The 15,350-nt window shown below is 47.1% G+C and overlaps 1 protein-coding gene across 1 annotated transcript in view; it reads left to right on the top strand.

Moving 5' to 3' along the window:
* STARD13 (StAR related lipid transfer domain containing 13) overlaps window positions 1–15,350 on the top strand; it is a 68,658-nt gene that overhangs the window by 19,523 nt on the left and 33,785 nt on the right. Inside the window, exons 3-4 of the mRNA XM_023740358.1 lie at window positions 803–866; window positions 12,900–14,269. Of these exons, the coding sequence (XP_023596126.1) occupies window positions 834–866; window positions 12,900–14,269 (1,403 nt within the window). The 5' untranslated portion in view covers window positions 803–833. The remainder of the gene's footprint in view (window positions 1–802; window positions 867–12,899; window positions 14,270–15,350) is intronic.

The following is a 15,350-nucleotide window of genomic DNA, read 5'->3' as shown; positions in this document are numbered from 1 at the left end:
TTCTTCTTCAGTCTTCCTTATTCATTGTCCAGCTTTTGCATGCATATGATGCAATTAAAAACACCATGCCTTGGGTCAGGCACACCTTAGTCCTCAAACTGACATCTTTGCTTTTCAACACTTGAAAGAGGTCTTTTGCAGCAGATTTGCCCAAAGCAATGCGTAGTTTGATTTCTTGACCGCTGCTTCCACTGGTGTTGATTGTGGATCCAAGTAAAATGAAATCCTTGACAACTTCAGTCTTTTCTCTGTTTATCATGGTATTGCTTATTGGTCCAGTTGTGAGGATTTTTGTTTTCTTTGTGTTGAGGGGAAACCCTGGTGGTGTAGTGGTTAAGAGTTCAGCTGCTAACTAAAAGGACGACAGTTCAAATCCACCAGGTGCTCCTTGGAGACACTATGGGGCAGTTCTCTGTCCTGTAGGGTCGCTATGAGTTGGAATCGACTCGACGGCGCTGGATTTGGGTTTTCATTTTATGTTAAGGTGTGATCTGTACTGAAGGCTGTGGTCTTTGATCTTCATCGGGAAGGAGTTCCTGGGGGGTGCGTACAGTTAATGTGCTCGGCTGCTTAATGAAAGGCTGGAGGTTCTAGTCCACCCAGAGATACCTGTGAAGAAAGCCCTGGCAATCGACTTCCAAAAAGTCAGCCACTGAAAACTCTGTGGGGCACAGTTCTGACACAGGAGGTCGCCATAAGTCCAGTCACCTCTACTACGGTTTGGTGGTTTCTGGGTAGGGAACTGGGAAGAAACTTTAGATTCGTTGATGGTGGTAATCATCCCATTTTCCTTTCTCTTTAGACGACTAAATACACTGAACAAGTGTGCCTCAATGAAACTTGATGTGAACTTCCAAAAGAAGAAGGTAGGTGTCCACACCGTACACCTTGGTCTGGTGTCCCAGCAGGAGCGGCTCACGTGCATAGATTAAAATCAGCGTGAACCAAGCGGAGTGCTGACGCACCAGGCCGTCCGTGCTTGTCCCCCAGACACCGCGTTTGCCATTACCATCCTAAATAAGTCTGTTATAAACCCAAGCTGAGTTTGTTTTGCTCCAGCATTTCATTTTGCTTTCATTTTTATCAAAGGGCTTGCATAAAGATGTAAAATATCTTAGTTCTTTATGGTAACCTTTGAAAAGTTTGTTCCACTGTTTCATTTTGCTTTCATTTTTATCAAAGGGGCTGCATAAAGACGTCAAACGTCTTCGTTCCTTACAGTGATCTTTCAGACGTTCGTTTAGTTGACTACGTCAACCCCATATGGGAACCAAAGGCTGCACAGAGATTAGTGCATTAAGAGAGCCCAGGAGAGGGTCTGTGGGTTCAGCCAAGTGTCTTCTCCTTCATTCTTTCCAACAACATTTTATTTCAGGTGTGTAGTCATTCTCAGGCAGGTCCATTTCATAACGGTGTGAGGGGGCCGGGGGCAATTTAACAAGATACCAAGATACTTCATCTTTCACCATTTTCTCCTTTTTTCTAGAAGTTCTAGGGAACGTCTCTCAGTTTTCAAAGGCACTGTGCGCCCTTTCACTTACAGGGCTTTGCCTGTTCTACGCCCTCTGCATGAATGAGACAGAAAATTTCAGTTTTGAACAAAGCCATACTTTATTGAGTACTAGCTGTTCTCCAGGAGCTGTGATAAGTACTTAGCATGCATTACCATGTTTAATCCATTGAGGTAGAAATCCTGCCCGTTTTCTGCATAAGGAAAGTAAAGCTTGAGTGTCACTGTTAGCTGCCCTCGATCAGCCCCCGACTCATGGCGACCTCACACACCATGAGTCCTGGCCCCGTGCCATCCCATGATCTTTTGCAGATTGGACTGTTGTACTGCGTAGGGATTTCTATTTTTTTCGATATTTTACTGTGTTTTTGGTGAAAGTTTACATAGCAAATTAGGTTCCTATTTAATAATTTTGATACATATCGCTCAGTGATACTGGTTACATTGTCCACATTGTGTCAACATTCTCATTATTTCCCTTCTGGTTGCTCCGTTTCCAGTAAGCTAGCTTCCCTGCCCCCGCCCTTACCTTCTCATATTTGCTTTAGGGTAAATGTGGACCGTTTGGTGTTATATGGATGACTTTTTTTTAAAGGTGCACAGTAGTCACCGTTGATGTGGTTTATTTTATGAGCCAATCTTTTATTTAGCTGAAAGATGACCTCAGAGTGTGGTTTCAGTTCAAAGTTTAAAGAGTATCTCAGGGCGATAGTCTCAGGGGTTCCCTCTAGTCTCAACCAGTCCAGTGAGTCTGGCCTTTTTTAAGAATTTGAGTTTTGTTCTACAATTTTCTCCCATTGTATCTGGGAACATCTATTGTGGCCTTGATCAGAATGGTCTATAGAGGTAGCCGGGCACCATCTAGTTCCCCTGGTCTCAGGACAGATGAGGCTGTGGTTTGCGTAGGCTGTTAGCCCTGAAGACTAGTTTCTTCTTTGAGTCTTTGGTTTCCTTTATTCTCTTTCACTCAGACAAGTAGAGAACAATGGTTATGTCTTAGATGGCCACTGGTAAGCTTTTCAGACCCTAGATGCTACTCACCAAACTAGGATGTAGAAGATAAACTTTATTGACTATGTTGTGCCAGTTGACCAGTTGTCCCAAGAGACTATGGTCCTAAGACTTCAAACCCAGTAAATCAATCCTTTGAGGTGTGTGGTTATATCTGAGAAGTCATAGGGTTTTCACTGGCTGATTTTCAGAAGTAGATCACCAGGCCTTTCTTCCTAGTCTTACTTTGGAAGCACTACTGAAACCTGTTCAGCATCCTAACAACACTCAAGTCTCCACTGACAGACGGGTGGTGGCTGTGCATGAAGTGCATTGGCTGGGAATCGAACCCGGGTCTCCTGCATAGAAGGGGAGAATTCTGCCAGTGAGCCATGTCTGCCCCCCAAAGGTTGGCTAGGTTAAATAATTGGCCCAAGATCTTTCAGATCAGGGTTTCGACCTCAGGCGTGGCTAACTCCAAAACCCAGGCTCCTAACCACCTGCTGAACTGCCTCCATTTCTCCTGAATTCATCCTTTTAGGAAATCTAGAAGTTAAAATTATTAACAACTTCTGTCATTTCACATCTCCAGTTTGTTACACGTCAGGCCTCAGTACATTTTGAAGAAGCAGAGAAAACATCTTTGAGTCAAAAGAAAGTGTTCCGTATTCCACTCTGCACAGAGAAATCATTAAATACAACAGGTCACCCCTGAGTAACCCAGTGTTTAAAAATAGCTTTAACCTGGATTTCTGCTCTGAAATAGCACACACAAAAATCACATGAATTTTGATTGGCCCCACCTTCTAAACGATTTGGGATTTGAGGTAGGAACCCAAGATTTAAGGTAAAGGTAAAAGACTGAAAAGCAATATCCAGAGAAATACTAAAACTTGAGTATTTTGTCCAAGCTGAAGACAAATTTGAAAGGTGGGCATCAACCCCCCACAGCTGTCTTGCTGAACAGACCCCTTGAGAAATACGCATACTCTTTGAAGCAAGAGGGTCAGATGTTGTTTTGGTTGTAACAAGTGGTTCTTACTAAAGCTGAGAACAGCCACACCTGTGTGCCTAAACGGTGAGCACCCCCAGTGGCTGGTCTGGATACTGCCAATGCAGAGAAAGAACAATTATCACAAAATTTAATGACATGATTCGTGTTTTGGTTTTCTTTTTTAAAAAATGTTTATTGTGGTGAAATATACACAACAAAAAAATTGCCACTGCAACCCATTTTACGTGTAGGGTTCAGTGATGTTAATTATATTCACAAGTTGAACAAAGGAGCTGCGGTGGCGCAATGGTTAAGCGCACAGCTGCTAACCAAAAGGTCGGCAGTTCCAACTCACCGTCCGCGCCTCGGGAGAAGAGACCTGGCGATCTTTTCCTGTAAAGAGTTCAGCCTAAGAAGCCCTGTGGGGCAGTTCTGCTCTGTCGTGTGTGGTCGCTGTGAGTCAGAATCGACTCCATAGCACACAAACACCAGACGCTTGGGTCGTTTGTCCCTTTGGTGATTGTGACTGGTGCTGCAGTGAACTCTGGTGGACTCGCGTCTGGGTGAGTCCTTACTGCATGATTTGTTTAAAACAGTCGAGCCACTGGTTTGTGTTCTTCCACCGTTTTTTCAAAATGCACATGCAAGGCAGCCTTAAATAATGGCATTTGTTAGACTCTGTGTTCCCTGTAAACTGCTCACTGTCCAGTACTTCGGGATCCTGGCGTTGTTAGTGTACTCCTGAGGTTGGCAATCTGGCACACACCCTTCCATCCCCTCCTTAGCCAGAACCTCACATCTGAGTGCAGGGAATGAAAGAGTTGCCTCTCATACTCAAACTTGGGGGACATGGCCTACATTTTCAAATAAATAATTCTGGTGTGGGGACTCCACCCTCTGGTGTCTTAGTTATCTAGTGCTGCCGTAACAGAAATATCACAGGTGGGCGCTTTAACCAACAGAGATTTATTTTCTCACAGTTTAGGGGGCTAGAAGTCCGAATTCAGGTCACCGGCTCTCCGGGAAGGCTCTCTGTGCCGGCTCTGGGGGCAGCTGCTGGTCCTTGGTTCCTTGGGGATCCTCATGTCGTGTGGCCTCTCTCTCCCCCCATCTCTGCCTGCTCACTTGCTTGTTTAATGTCTTTTCTATCTCAAAAGAGACTGACTTTAGACACGCCCTACACTAATACTGCCTCATTAAGATAACAACACCCATTCCCAAGTGGGATTATAACCACAGGTATCCAAAAAAGCCCATTGCCGTCGAGTCAATTCTGACTCCTAGTTACCCTATAGGACAGAGTAGAACTGCTCCACTGGGTTTCCAAGGAGCGGATGGTAGATTCTAACCACCGACATTTTTGTTAGCAGCCGAGCTCTTAACCACTGCTCTACCAGGGCTCCTCCATAGGTATACGGTTAGGATTTACAATGCATATTTTGGGGGAACACAATTCAATCCATAACAACCAGCATCTGCAGCCCTGGTCTATGCAGCCACACAGGAGACATTGGGCAGTGGGCTGTGCTCCGTGATCTGCCCCTTACTGCAAATAAACACAGAGAATGAATGTTGTTGTGAGGTACTGTCCAGTCGATTCCCACTCATAGCAACCCTATATGACAGAGTAGAAACCACCCATACGGTTTTCATGGCTGTAATCTTCGTGGGACAGATCATCAGGTCTTTATCCTGTGGAGCCTCTGGGTGGGTTTGAACTGCCAACCTTCTGGTTAGCAGCCAGGCCCTTAACCACTGTGTCGCGAAGCCTCCTTAGAGAGTGAATAGGGGCTAAGAATAGACCAAATGATCAAAACCAGAAAGTGAAACTGGCGAACTGGGCCCCACAGGACACCTCAAATAACTTTGGATTTCATTTATTTGGAAGAAAAATAGAGACAGCATCATTTCCTATTGGTGTGTCCCCGTTTTCAGTGAATCAAGAAATAGAAATAGACAGCAACAGAGCAAGAAGGAGAGTCAGAAACAGGAGGAGGACAGGGAATGTGGGGCAGTTGCCTCCATGAACAGCTGCCTCCTTTGCCATGAGACCAGAAGAACTGGATGGTGCCCGGCTACCGTTACTGAACATTTTGATCAAAGATTCTGTTGAAGAATATTGATCAAAAGGGGGAAAATGTAGAACAGAATTTCAAATTCTAATGGAATCCAGCCTGACTGGAGCCACTGAGGCTGGATGAACCCCCAAAACTATTTCTCCTGAAATAAACTTTAAACCTTAAACCAAAATATCCCCTGAAGGCATCTTTAAACCAAACAATAGTTTAGCTTAACTAGTAAAGAATATCTGCTTTGAGCATTGTGCTCTTTTAAGATCTATTCCTATGGGATCAAATTGACAACAGCAACTCAAAAGGTTAGATAGGAAGCTTAGGGGGCAGTGAGTTTATGTTAATGGAGGAGGAACAATTTGGAAAAGTAGGGTTAGGAGAGTTGCACAACTTGAAGAATGTAATCAGTGTCACTGAATTGTACATGTAGAAATTGTTGAATGGGTGTGTGTTTTGCTGTCTACGTTTTCAGCAACAATAAAAATAAATAATTATTTTTTTAAAAAAGAAAGAAACAGAATCCCCATCCCCGTGGTGTGCAGGCCCAGGGTTTTTCATTCCGTGGAACGACCTCCCAGAGTAGTGCCGCAGTCCTTCCCTTCCGCCCAGGACTTTGGGCCCAGGGGGACTGTGTGTGATTGCACCAGTTCAGTGTGTGTGTGTTTAAGAAACGTTCAACCAGCAACCAGTTGCAGTTTTGTCAACTCCAGCTCACGGCGACCCCGTGTATGTCCGAATGGAATTGTACTCCGTAGCTTCTTCAATACCTGATTTTTCGGAAGCAGATCGCCAGGCGTTTCTTTGAAGACACCTCTGGGTGGACTCGAACCGCCACCCTTTCAGTTAGCAGCCGAGCACGTTAACCATTTGCATCAACAAACATTTATACAGTGCTTACCCTAAGCCGGGCACTGTTGCTCATCATCGTCTCCATTTCCCAGCTGCAGAAACTGAAGGGCAGAGAAGTTAAGTAACTTCCCCTTCAAGTCAGAAGAGGCGGGATTTGAACCCAGCTAGTGTGGCACCAAGGACCCCGGTGGCACAGTGGTTAAGTGCTCAGCTGCTAACCGAAAGGTTGGCAGTTAGAACCCCCAGTTGCTCTGCGGCAGAAAGATGTGACAGTCTGCTTCTGTAAAGATTTACAGCCTTGGAGACCCTATGGGGCAGTTCTACTCTGTCCTGTAGGGTCACTATGAGTCAGAATCGACTTGATGGCAACCAGTTTGGTTTTGATTTATTGTGGCAGCAGATTGCTCCTCCTTGCCTTTCAGAGGCGTTCAGAAATGTATTGGAACCTGAGCGAGCTTCTCACTCTTGGCCTGAGACCCTAAAAGGTGTCAGAGTCCTGTAGCTATACTGTCAGTGTTACCATTTTGTCTTGTTTCGTTGCTTTTTAGCAGAGGGGTATTTCTCCTTTTAAAACATGTTTTATTGTGTTTTTGGTGAAAGTTTACACAGCAGGTTATGTTCCCATTTGACAGTTTCCACACCCATCCTCAGTGACACTGGTTACATTGTTCACACCGTGTCAACATTCTCTTTCATGGCCTTCTGGTTGTTCTGTTTCCAGTGCTCTGGTTTCCCTGCCCCCTTATCTCTTGTCATCTTTGTTTTAAAGAAATTATTGACCTTTAGGTCTCACGCAGAGGGCCTTTTAGTAGCGCGCCAGTCTTACTGGTATCATCCTTTTCCGGTGTGCCACTCTGCTGTCTCACTAGAAGGTGATCTCTGGATAGTTTCGGTTCAAGGTTTAAAGAGCGTCTCAGGGCGGTAGTCTCAGGGAGTCCTCTGGTCTCAGGTGGTCCAGTAAGTCTGGCCTTCATGAAGAATTTGAGTTGTACTCTAGGCTTTTCTCCTGTTCTCTCCAGGACCATTACTGTGATCCCAGTCGGAATGGTCAGTGGTGGTAACCGGGAACCATCTAATTAGAAGAGGCTATTTCTTGCAACTGTACCAGAGTCCTCGAATGATGTATTGTATCTCAGTGCTACACTTTGCTTGTCCTTCTCATCTGGTTTTGTTTATGTGTGAAGGTTTTGGTGGGCTGATCACGGAAAGTGAGAAGTCCACCGAAAGATCCTCAGGGTGATGCCTCACTGCTTGTTTCGGCAGACACTCTGGTACATCAGATGTCACTCTTAAAATGCTGGGAGAAATAGAATTACACCTGCCCTCCCACTACCTAAGACCGTTTTCAACCCTAGGTCTCCTAAATAATCAATACACTTCCACAAATGTTACTGGGGAGTCTGCTATGTGCCTGATACTGGCTGGGCCCCCAGTGCCCAAAGGAACTCTAGCATGTTTTTCAGACTGTGCGTCATGGCCCATTTGTGGGTTGTCAAATGAATTTGATGAGTCTCAATTTTTTTTTTAAATGAAACAGACTAAGTTAGACTCTAAAGTATCAGTGTGCAAACAAGGATAATTATTATAGCATGATTTTTTTTAATTTTATTTTTATTATTGTACTTTAGATGAAGGATTACAGATCAAACTAGCTTCTCATTAAACAATTAGTACACGTATTGTTTTATGACATTGGTCACCAACCCCACGACATGTCAACACTCTCCTCTTCTCGACCTTGGGTTCCCCATTGCCAGCTTTCCTGTCCCCTCCTGCCTTCTTGTCCTTGCCTCTGGGTTGGTGTGCCCATTTAGTCTCATTTCGTTTTATGGGTCTGTCTGATCTTTGGCTGAAGGGTGAACCTCAGGAGTGACTTCGCTACTGAGCTAAAAGGGTGTTGGGGGCCATATTCTCAGGGTTTCTCCAGTCTTTGTCAGGCCAATAAGTCTGATCCTTTTTTTTTTTTTTTTGTGAGTTAGAATTTTGTTCTACATTTTTCTCCAGCTCTGTCCAGGACCCTTTACTGTGATCCCTGTCAGAGAAGTCGGTGGTGGTAGCCAGGCACCATCTAGTTGTACTCGACTCAGTCTGGTGGAGGCTGTGGTAGTTGTGGGCCATTAGCCCTTTGGACCAATCCTGACCGCTCACAAGCTTTTAAGACCCCAGATAACGTGAATTTTTTTTGCTATAGTTTAATTTGTGCATGTGCCCCGAGGTATGCTGGAAAAATTTATTTCTTGCTATGCGTCACTATCAGTGGTCTGAAAGTTACTACACTGGTGGAAGAAACAGACTCAGAACCATGTCAGTACCTTTTGGTGTACGTATGATGAGAATTTCATGTACAGGGGCCTAAAGAAGAATGGGTATTTGCATGTGTGCGTGTGTGTGTGTGCGTGTGTGTGTGTGTGTATTTGTTTTCTCCTCGTTTGTCTTGGTTCTAACCACCTGTCTTAGGCTGGGTTCTCTAGAGGAGCAAACCCAGTGAAGCACATATATAAATATACACAGAGAGATCTATTTCAAGGAAATGGCTCACGCAGTTGTGGAAGCTGGGTTAGGCGGCAGGCTGGAGGCTTCGCCTGACTCATGTGGTTGCAGGGGCTGATGAACCCAGAATCTGTAGGTCAGGCACAGGCTGAAGACTTATCACGTCTCAGGAACCAGAGGTCAGACAACAACGAGTCAAATGCAGGATGGAGAGAGAGCGAGCCTTGCCAGAACATTGGTTTACGTCATGAACGCAGGCCACACTCCCAAGGAAACTCTTCTTCCAACTGATGGGCTGCTCACGTCAGATCACAAAGTGGGAGGTGATACAGTGTCTGCCAAACCTCTGGGAATTATAGCCTGGCCAAGTTGACACATAACATTAACCATCATACCAGCTAAACACTGTAAAATTTCCCTGAACTGTTTGCCTTTTTCTCCAGCAGTCGACACTATCTCGCGTCCTTTGGTTTGGTTGTGAGTATCTTCCTGTTGGCCGAAGCTCGTATAATAAGCTCTTAACGTTTATTCGATGGGACTGGCTTTTCATCCCTGGTCCAGACTGCCCAGCCTGGCTTCTTTCCTTAACCAAAATAAAAGAGTCCTTACCCAGCTAATATGTCTGTAAAAACACGTGGGGCTTGCTAGCATCAGTAACCACGTTTGGGTTCGCTTGAGATGGCTTTTTGGAGTCAACACTAAGTATTATAGTTTCTATTTTTAAATATAACATTTTCTTTGAAAGCTTACCCTTCTACCCTTCTTTTGCCTTCTCAAAAACCATTTGCTAAAAGGGCATTTTTTTTTTTTTTTTTTCAGAATGCTTACTTAATACCAAATTCTTCTTGCTAACTTCCTGCAATGTGCTAGGAAAATCCAATAAGCTCACCTGTTCTGCCAGTCACAGGGCCTTGTATAGAGGTAGCCCTCCAATGTCAGTTTTTATTTTATCAGTTAAAGAGAGAGAGGAAATAGAAAATACTGCAAAGAAAGTTTACTTCTGCAGTTTTCATTCCAGAGTCCTTTCTTACTTCTACTGGCACAGTTACAACTTTTTAAACCCTTTTACTAAAGCTTTATGCAAGTTTCTAAGCATTAAAAAAAAATTTAAAAATTAAAAAAAAGACGGAAAAGAAAGTCCCATCGTGATCTCATAACTATGGAATTCTCTGTTAGTATCTTGATTTTGTACTTTCTTCCACCTTTTACTTGAATGTTCGAATTTGTCATTTAGCATAACCTATACGACTCTAAGGAGCCCTGGTGGCACAGTGGTTAAAGCGCTCAGCTGCCAATCAGAAGATCAGCAGTTTGAGCCTACCAGCCGATCCACGGGAGAAAGATTTGGCAGTCTGCTTCCATAAAGATTAACAGCCTAGGAAACCCCATGGGGCAGTTCTGCTCTGTCCTGTAGGGTCACTATGAGTCAGAATCAACTTGACGGCAACATGTTATACAGAATCTAGGTTTTCAAAGCATAAACAAGAATGAGAAGATCTTTTTATTTTTCCCTGAAAACAAGAATATGTTGTAAAGTTCCTGGGTAGTACAAATGGATAAGGGCTCAGCTACTAACTGAAAGGTTGGCAGTTCTAGCCCCCCCACAGGTGCCTCAGAAGAAAGGCCTGGTGATCTGCCCCAGAAAAAGCAGCCTTTGAAAACGAGCTGGAGCACAGCTCTGCTCTGACACATGTGAGGTTGCTGTGAGTCAAGGTTGTCTCTGCAGCAACTGTATTTTTTAAGGTGGATGCTATCGTGTGTAAAGATAGATAAGATAGCACACTGAAAATAACACGTAAATAATAACCAGTGAGGGAGTACTAAATGCAGAATCTCGTTTAATCCCCTCAGCAAACCTGTGAGATAATGAAGCAGTTTACTGGGACTCCCCTAACAGAGTGCTACAGGCTGGAGGGCTGAAAACAACAGAAGTTTATTCTCACGGTTCCAGAGGCCAGAAGCCTGAAATCAAGACGTGGGCAGGGCGTGCGTTCTCTGAAGGTTCCAGGGGAGAATCTGTTCCACGCTGTTTCTTAGCTTCTGGGGCTGCCGGCAATCCTCGGCCTTCCTTGGCTTGTGGACGCATCACCCCGATCGGTGCCTCTGTTGTCACCTGGCCTTCTCCCTCTTCTAAGGACACCAGTCACGTTGGGTTAGGGTCCACCCTATAACCTCATCTTAACTTGATTACATCTGCAAAGACCCTATTTCCAAACAAGGCCACATTCACAGGTACCGGGGTTAGGACTTCACACACACTCTTGGGGGTCAGAATTCAATCCATAACAGTTGGGACCTATTTTTAATCCCCGTTTATAAGTGATACTCACTGTGTGAGGGTTAGCAATGTGCACACAGTCACATAGCTCTTAACTGGTAATACCAGCTCTTGGAACCAGGTCTTAGAACTGTACACCAGAGTCAAATAAAACTAAGGCCATTAAATTAACAAAAAGAAATTAAACAGTTATCATGTGCTCGGCACTGGGGAGAATGTAAAGGTGATTAACACCTGAAGCGAGAGCCCACTGTTGATGCGTTTCCCTCTAACGGTCGAGAGCCAGGTGCGTGGCAGCGGCTGCGGGTTCTATTCTAACCAGAGCTTAATGGGGAGCTAAGCCAAATGCTAAGGAGCCCTGGTGGCACGACGGTGAAGAGCTCAGCTGTTAACCGAAAGGTTGGTGGTTCAAACCCTGCCAGGGGCTCCACGGGACAAAGACCTGGCAATCTTCTTCCGTGAAGTTTACAGCGTAGGAAACCCTATGGGGCCGTTCTACTCTGTCCTGTAAGGTTTCCCTGCGATGAAATCGACTGGGCGGCAGTGGGCTTGGTTTGATTAGGCTTTCAACCCTGTGGAAGAGCTGGGGACGTTGAGGGATGGTTGCAGGCTAGAGTGCACAGAAATCAGAGGGGCTGCCAGAGGCGAGGCAAGATCTGTGGCCAGAACAAAAAGGCTTTGGATACCATGGGAGAGACGGGTAGGAAGGCCACAGGAAGCTGAGGTTTCAAAGTCAGGAAATTATACAATGAGATGTGGATTACTCTGTGGGAAGCTGCTAAGATAGGGAAGATGCTGGAGACAAGGATTCTAGACAAGTTGTTCCTGTAAAGATCTGGAGGTGGTTGGCGAGGGCCTGGGCTAAGGGAACAAGAGTGAAGGTTGGAAGGAGGGAACAAAGTCGTTTCAGAGTCGGGACTTGGTGATGTGAGTAACGAGCGGGAGGAAGTGCCGGGATGATTCAGTTCACTTCAGAGGAAAATGATCACTTCTCTGCCCTAGGTCAGCCTCTGTGCCGGGCACGAGGGATGTGCTAGGATTAACAAGGTCATCACTGGCTTTGGGGAGCCCAGTCTCTCCTCTGTCAGAACCCCATCCAAACCCATTGCCCTGGGGTCCGTTGTAACTCATAGCAACCCTATAGGACAGAGTCGAACTGTTCCATAGGATTTCCTGGCGGCGTAGTGGTTAAGAGCTATGGCTGCTAACCGAAATGTAAACCAGCCGCTCCTTGGAAACCCTATGGGGCAGTTCTACTCTGCCCTGTAGGGTCGCTAGGAGTCGGAACAGACTTGGCGGCACCCAACAACAACAATGTAGGTGCTGGACTTTTTTCTGTGAAAGCAAAATCTAATGTAGACCACTAAGTTCCTCCTTGTGTTAGGACTGGGAAGGAGAGAGAGACTGGCAGAATTCTGGGCAGGCCAGCTTCCCTACAGAATGAGTCCCTGGGCAACTGATAGCACTCTTCCTACAGAGCTCTGGTGGTGCAGTGGTTAAGCACTCAGCTGCTAACCAAAAGGTTGGTGGTTTGAACCCACCCAGCAGCTCCTTGGGAGAAAGGTCTGGTGATCTGCTTCCATAAAGATTACAACCTAGGAAGCCCTGTGGGGCACTTCTGCTGTGTCACGGGGGGTTGCTATGAGTCGGAATCAGCTCGCCGGCACCCAGCAGCGCAGCAACACGTGTAGTGAGCATTTACTCGCTGTTTTTCAGAGTGGCGACTCGGACGAGGAAGATCTTTGTCTCAGCAACAAATGGACGTTCCAGAGAAGCAGCCGGAGGTGGTCTCGCGTGGACGACCTCCACACGCTGCTTCACGGAGGAGACAGAAACGGGTCGTCGGGAGAGCTTAGGATGAGAAACACGCCCAGCAGCGAGAGCGTGCTCACCGAGCTGAGCGAGCCCGAGGTCTCCTCCGTGCACAGTGGGAGCAGTGGGGGCAGCGAGGGCAGGGGCCCCCCGGGGGCACCCAGCGCTGGCCGCGAGGCCTGGGACTGCCCCTCGCAGCCCTGCGCAGAAGGCCCCATCGTGCTGGATGCCATGTCTGTCAGCAGCCACCTCTCGCTGTCCCACAGAGACACCGCCAACTACCCTCTCCACCCAAAGAGTGAGAAGCCAGGGAGGACCAGAGCCAAGTCGTTTCTCAAGCGCATGGAGACCCTGCGCGCCAAAGGGACCCCCGGGAGGCACAAGGGCTCAGGGCGGACAGGGGGCTTGGTGGTCAGCAGGCCCGTGCTGCAGCACGTGTCAGAAGCCTCTAAGGCCGTGCTGTGCATGCAGCTGCCCAACGGCGACCTCCAGAACTCGTCCCCGGGGGCCTCCAAGAAGTCCAGCAAGTCCAGCAGTGAGTCAGAGATCAGCAGCAGCAGAGTGAGCATCCCTGGCCTGCAGGAACGGAAGTGCCACGAGGCCAGCAAGCGAGGGGGCATGTACCTGGAAGACCTGGACGTGCTGGCGGGGCCAGCGCTGCGGGAGCTGGGGGGCCATGCGCACGCGTTCCATTCCCAGGAGAACTTGGTCGTGCATGTTCCCGAGGACCACAAACCGGGGACTTTCCCCAAAGCTCTTTCCATCGAAAGCCTGTCACCCACGGACAACAGCAATGGGGCTAACTGGAGGGCCGGGTCTATCTCTCTGGGCAGGCAGCAGGGCCCCAGTGCCAGGGAGCCCAGGCTCATGGCCTCCTGTCCCAGAGAGAGCCGGGTCAGCATCTACGACAACGTCCCCAGCTCCCACTTGTACGCCAGCACCGGAGACCTGGACCTGGAGAAGGATGATCTCTTCCCCCACCTAGATGACATCCTGCAGCAGGTCAACGGGCTCCAGGAGGTGGTGGATGACTGGTCCAAGACCATCCTGCCTGAACTGCAGACCTGCGACGGGCTGGCTGCAGAGCCTGGGGCCGCCCCCTTCCCAGCTCCTAGTCAGGTCGCCTTCGATTTCGAAGGGAACTCGGTCTCTGAAGGCCGGACCACTCCCAGTGATGTGGACAGAGATGGAACCTCTCTGGTTGAGTCCGACGCCCCTGGCGTCAGAGAAAGGAGGGATTCCGGGGTAGGGGCCTCGCTGACCAGGCCAAACAGGTTGGTGGCAATTGGGGAATGCTTCTTAACCCACTTCCTATTAATTTTGTTTGTAATCTGTTTGTTTTTTATTTTTCTTCATTTTTTTATGTTATTGTTTGTTTTATTAATTTGTTTGTTTATTTATTTAACAAACATTTCCTGTATTCCCAGAGGCCCTGGGTGGTGCATACTGACCGAAAGGTTGGTGGTTCAAGCCCACCCAGAGGCGCCTCAGAAGAAAGTCCTGGCGATCTGCTTCTGAAAGGTCACAGCCGTGGAAAGCCCTGTGGAGTGCAGTTCTACCCTGAAGCACATGGGGTCCCCACGAGTCAGCATCGACTCAAGGGCAAGTGGTTCGGTTTTCTCGGTTTTGTGTCTTTTGCGCAGATCTGATGGTGATTGGATCCAAATTGATTCACATTTTCCCTTTCTTTCAATCTGATTTTTATTCAAAAAAAAAAAATTTTTTTTTTGGAGCTTCTTATATGCCAACCACAATGCTCAGCCCTGTAGGGAGTCTCAGGTAACTGAGACCCAGGGCACTTCCTGTGACCTTACAAAAGTGTTCATTGAATGTCCCCACCAAAAACTTTAAACATTTTTTTATTGTATGAAGAACTTCTGAGATCTAAGGTGCATACTTCCTAAAATTGGTTAGGCTTTAAAATATCCATTCTGCAGTACATCAAAACTGGTTTACAAGGGCCATTTCAGCACCCCAGAAAAGCGGCCTTGCAGGGACCTGACTGCGAGAAGCAGTGATGTGGGTGTGCTGCTGGGTGTCAGTTGAGGAGTGTCTCTCCCTGGGGGCCCTCTGACGTGCCAGCAGTACAGACACCTGCCTTACCTGTGATGCCACCTCCAGGGCCTTCCCAGCACCAGACAGGAGTAGAGCTGGAGACGTAGAAGGCAATGGGACCGCCTGCTCGAGCTTCCAAACGTTTGCCGACTCACTGTCCTGCTCACTCTCTCCTCCCAGACTCTTTCTCTCTCTGCCTCTCTCCTCTCTTTCTATCTCTGTCTCCATTCTCTATCTCCCTGTCTCCCCCTTCCTTCCCTTTCTTTCCCTTCTCTCTCTCCTCTCTCCCTTCTCTCTCTC

This window comes from Trichechus manatus, unplaced genomic scaffold (genome assembly GCF_000243295.1).
Source record: "Trichechus manatus latirostris isolate Lorelei unplaced genomic scaffold, TriManLat1.0 scaffold00153, whole genome shotgun sequence".
NCBI lineage: Eukaryota > Metazoa > Chordata > Mammalia > Sirenia > Trichechidae > Trichechus > Trichechus manatus.
Note: the sequence above shows the minus strand (reverse complement) of the source record. Positions and strands in the feature narration are given on the sequence as shown.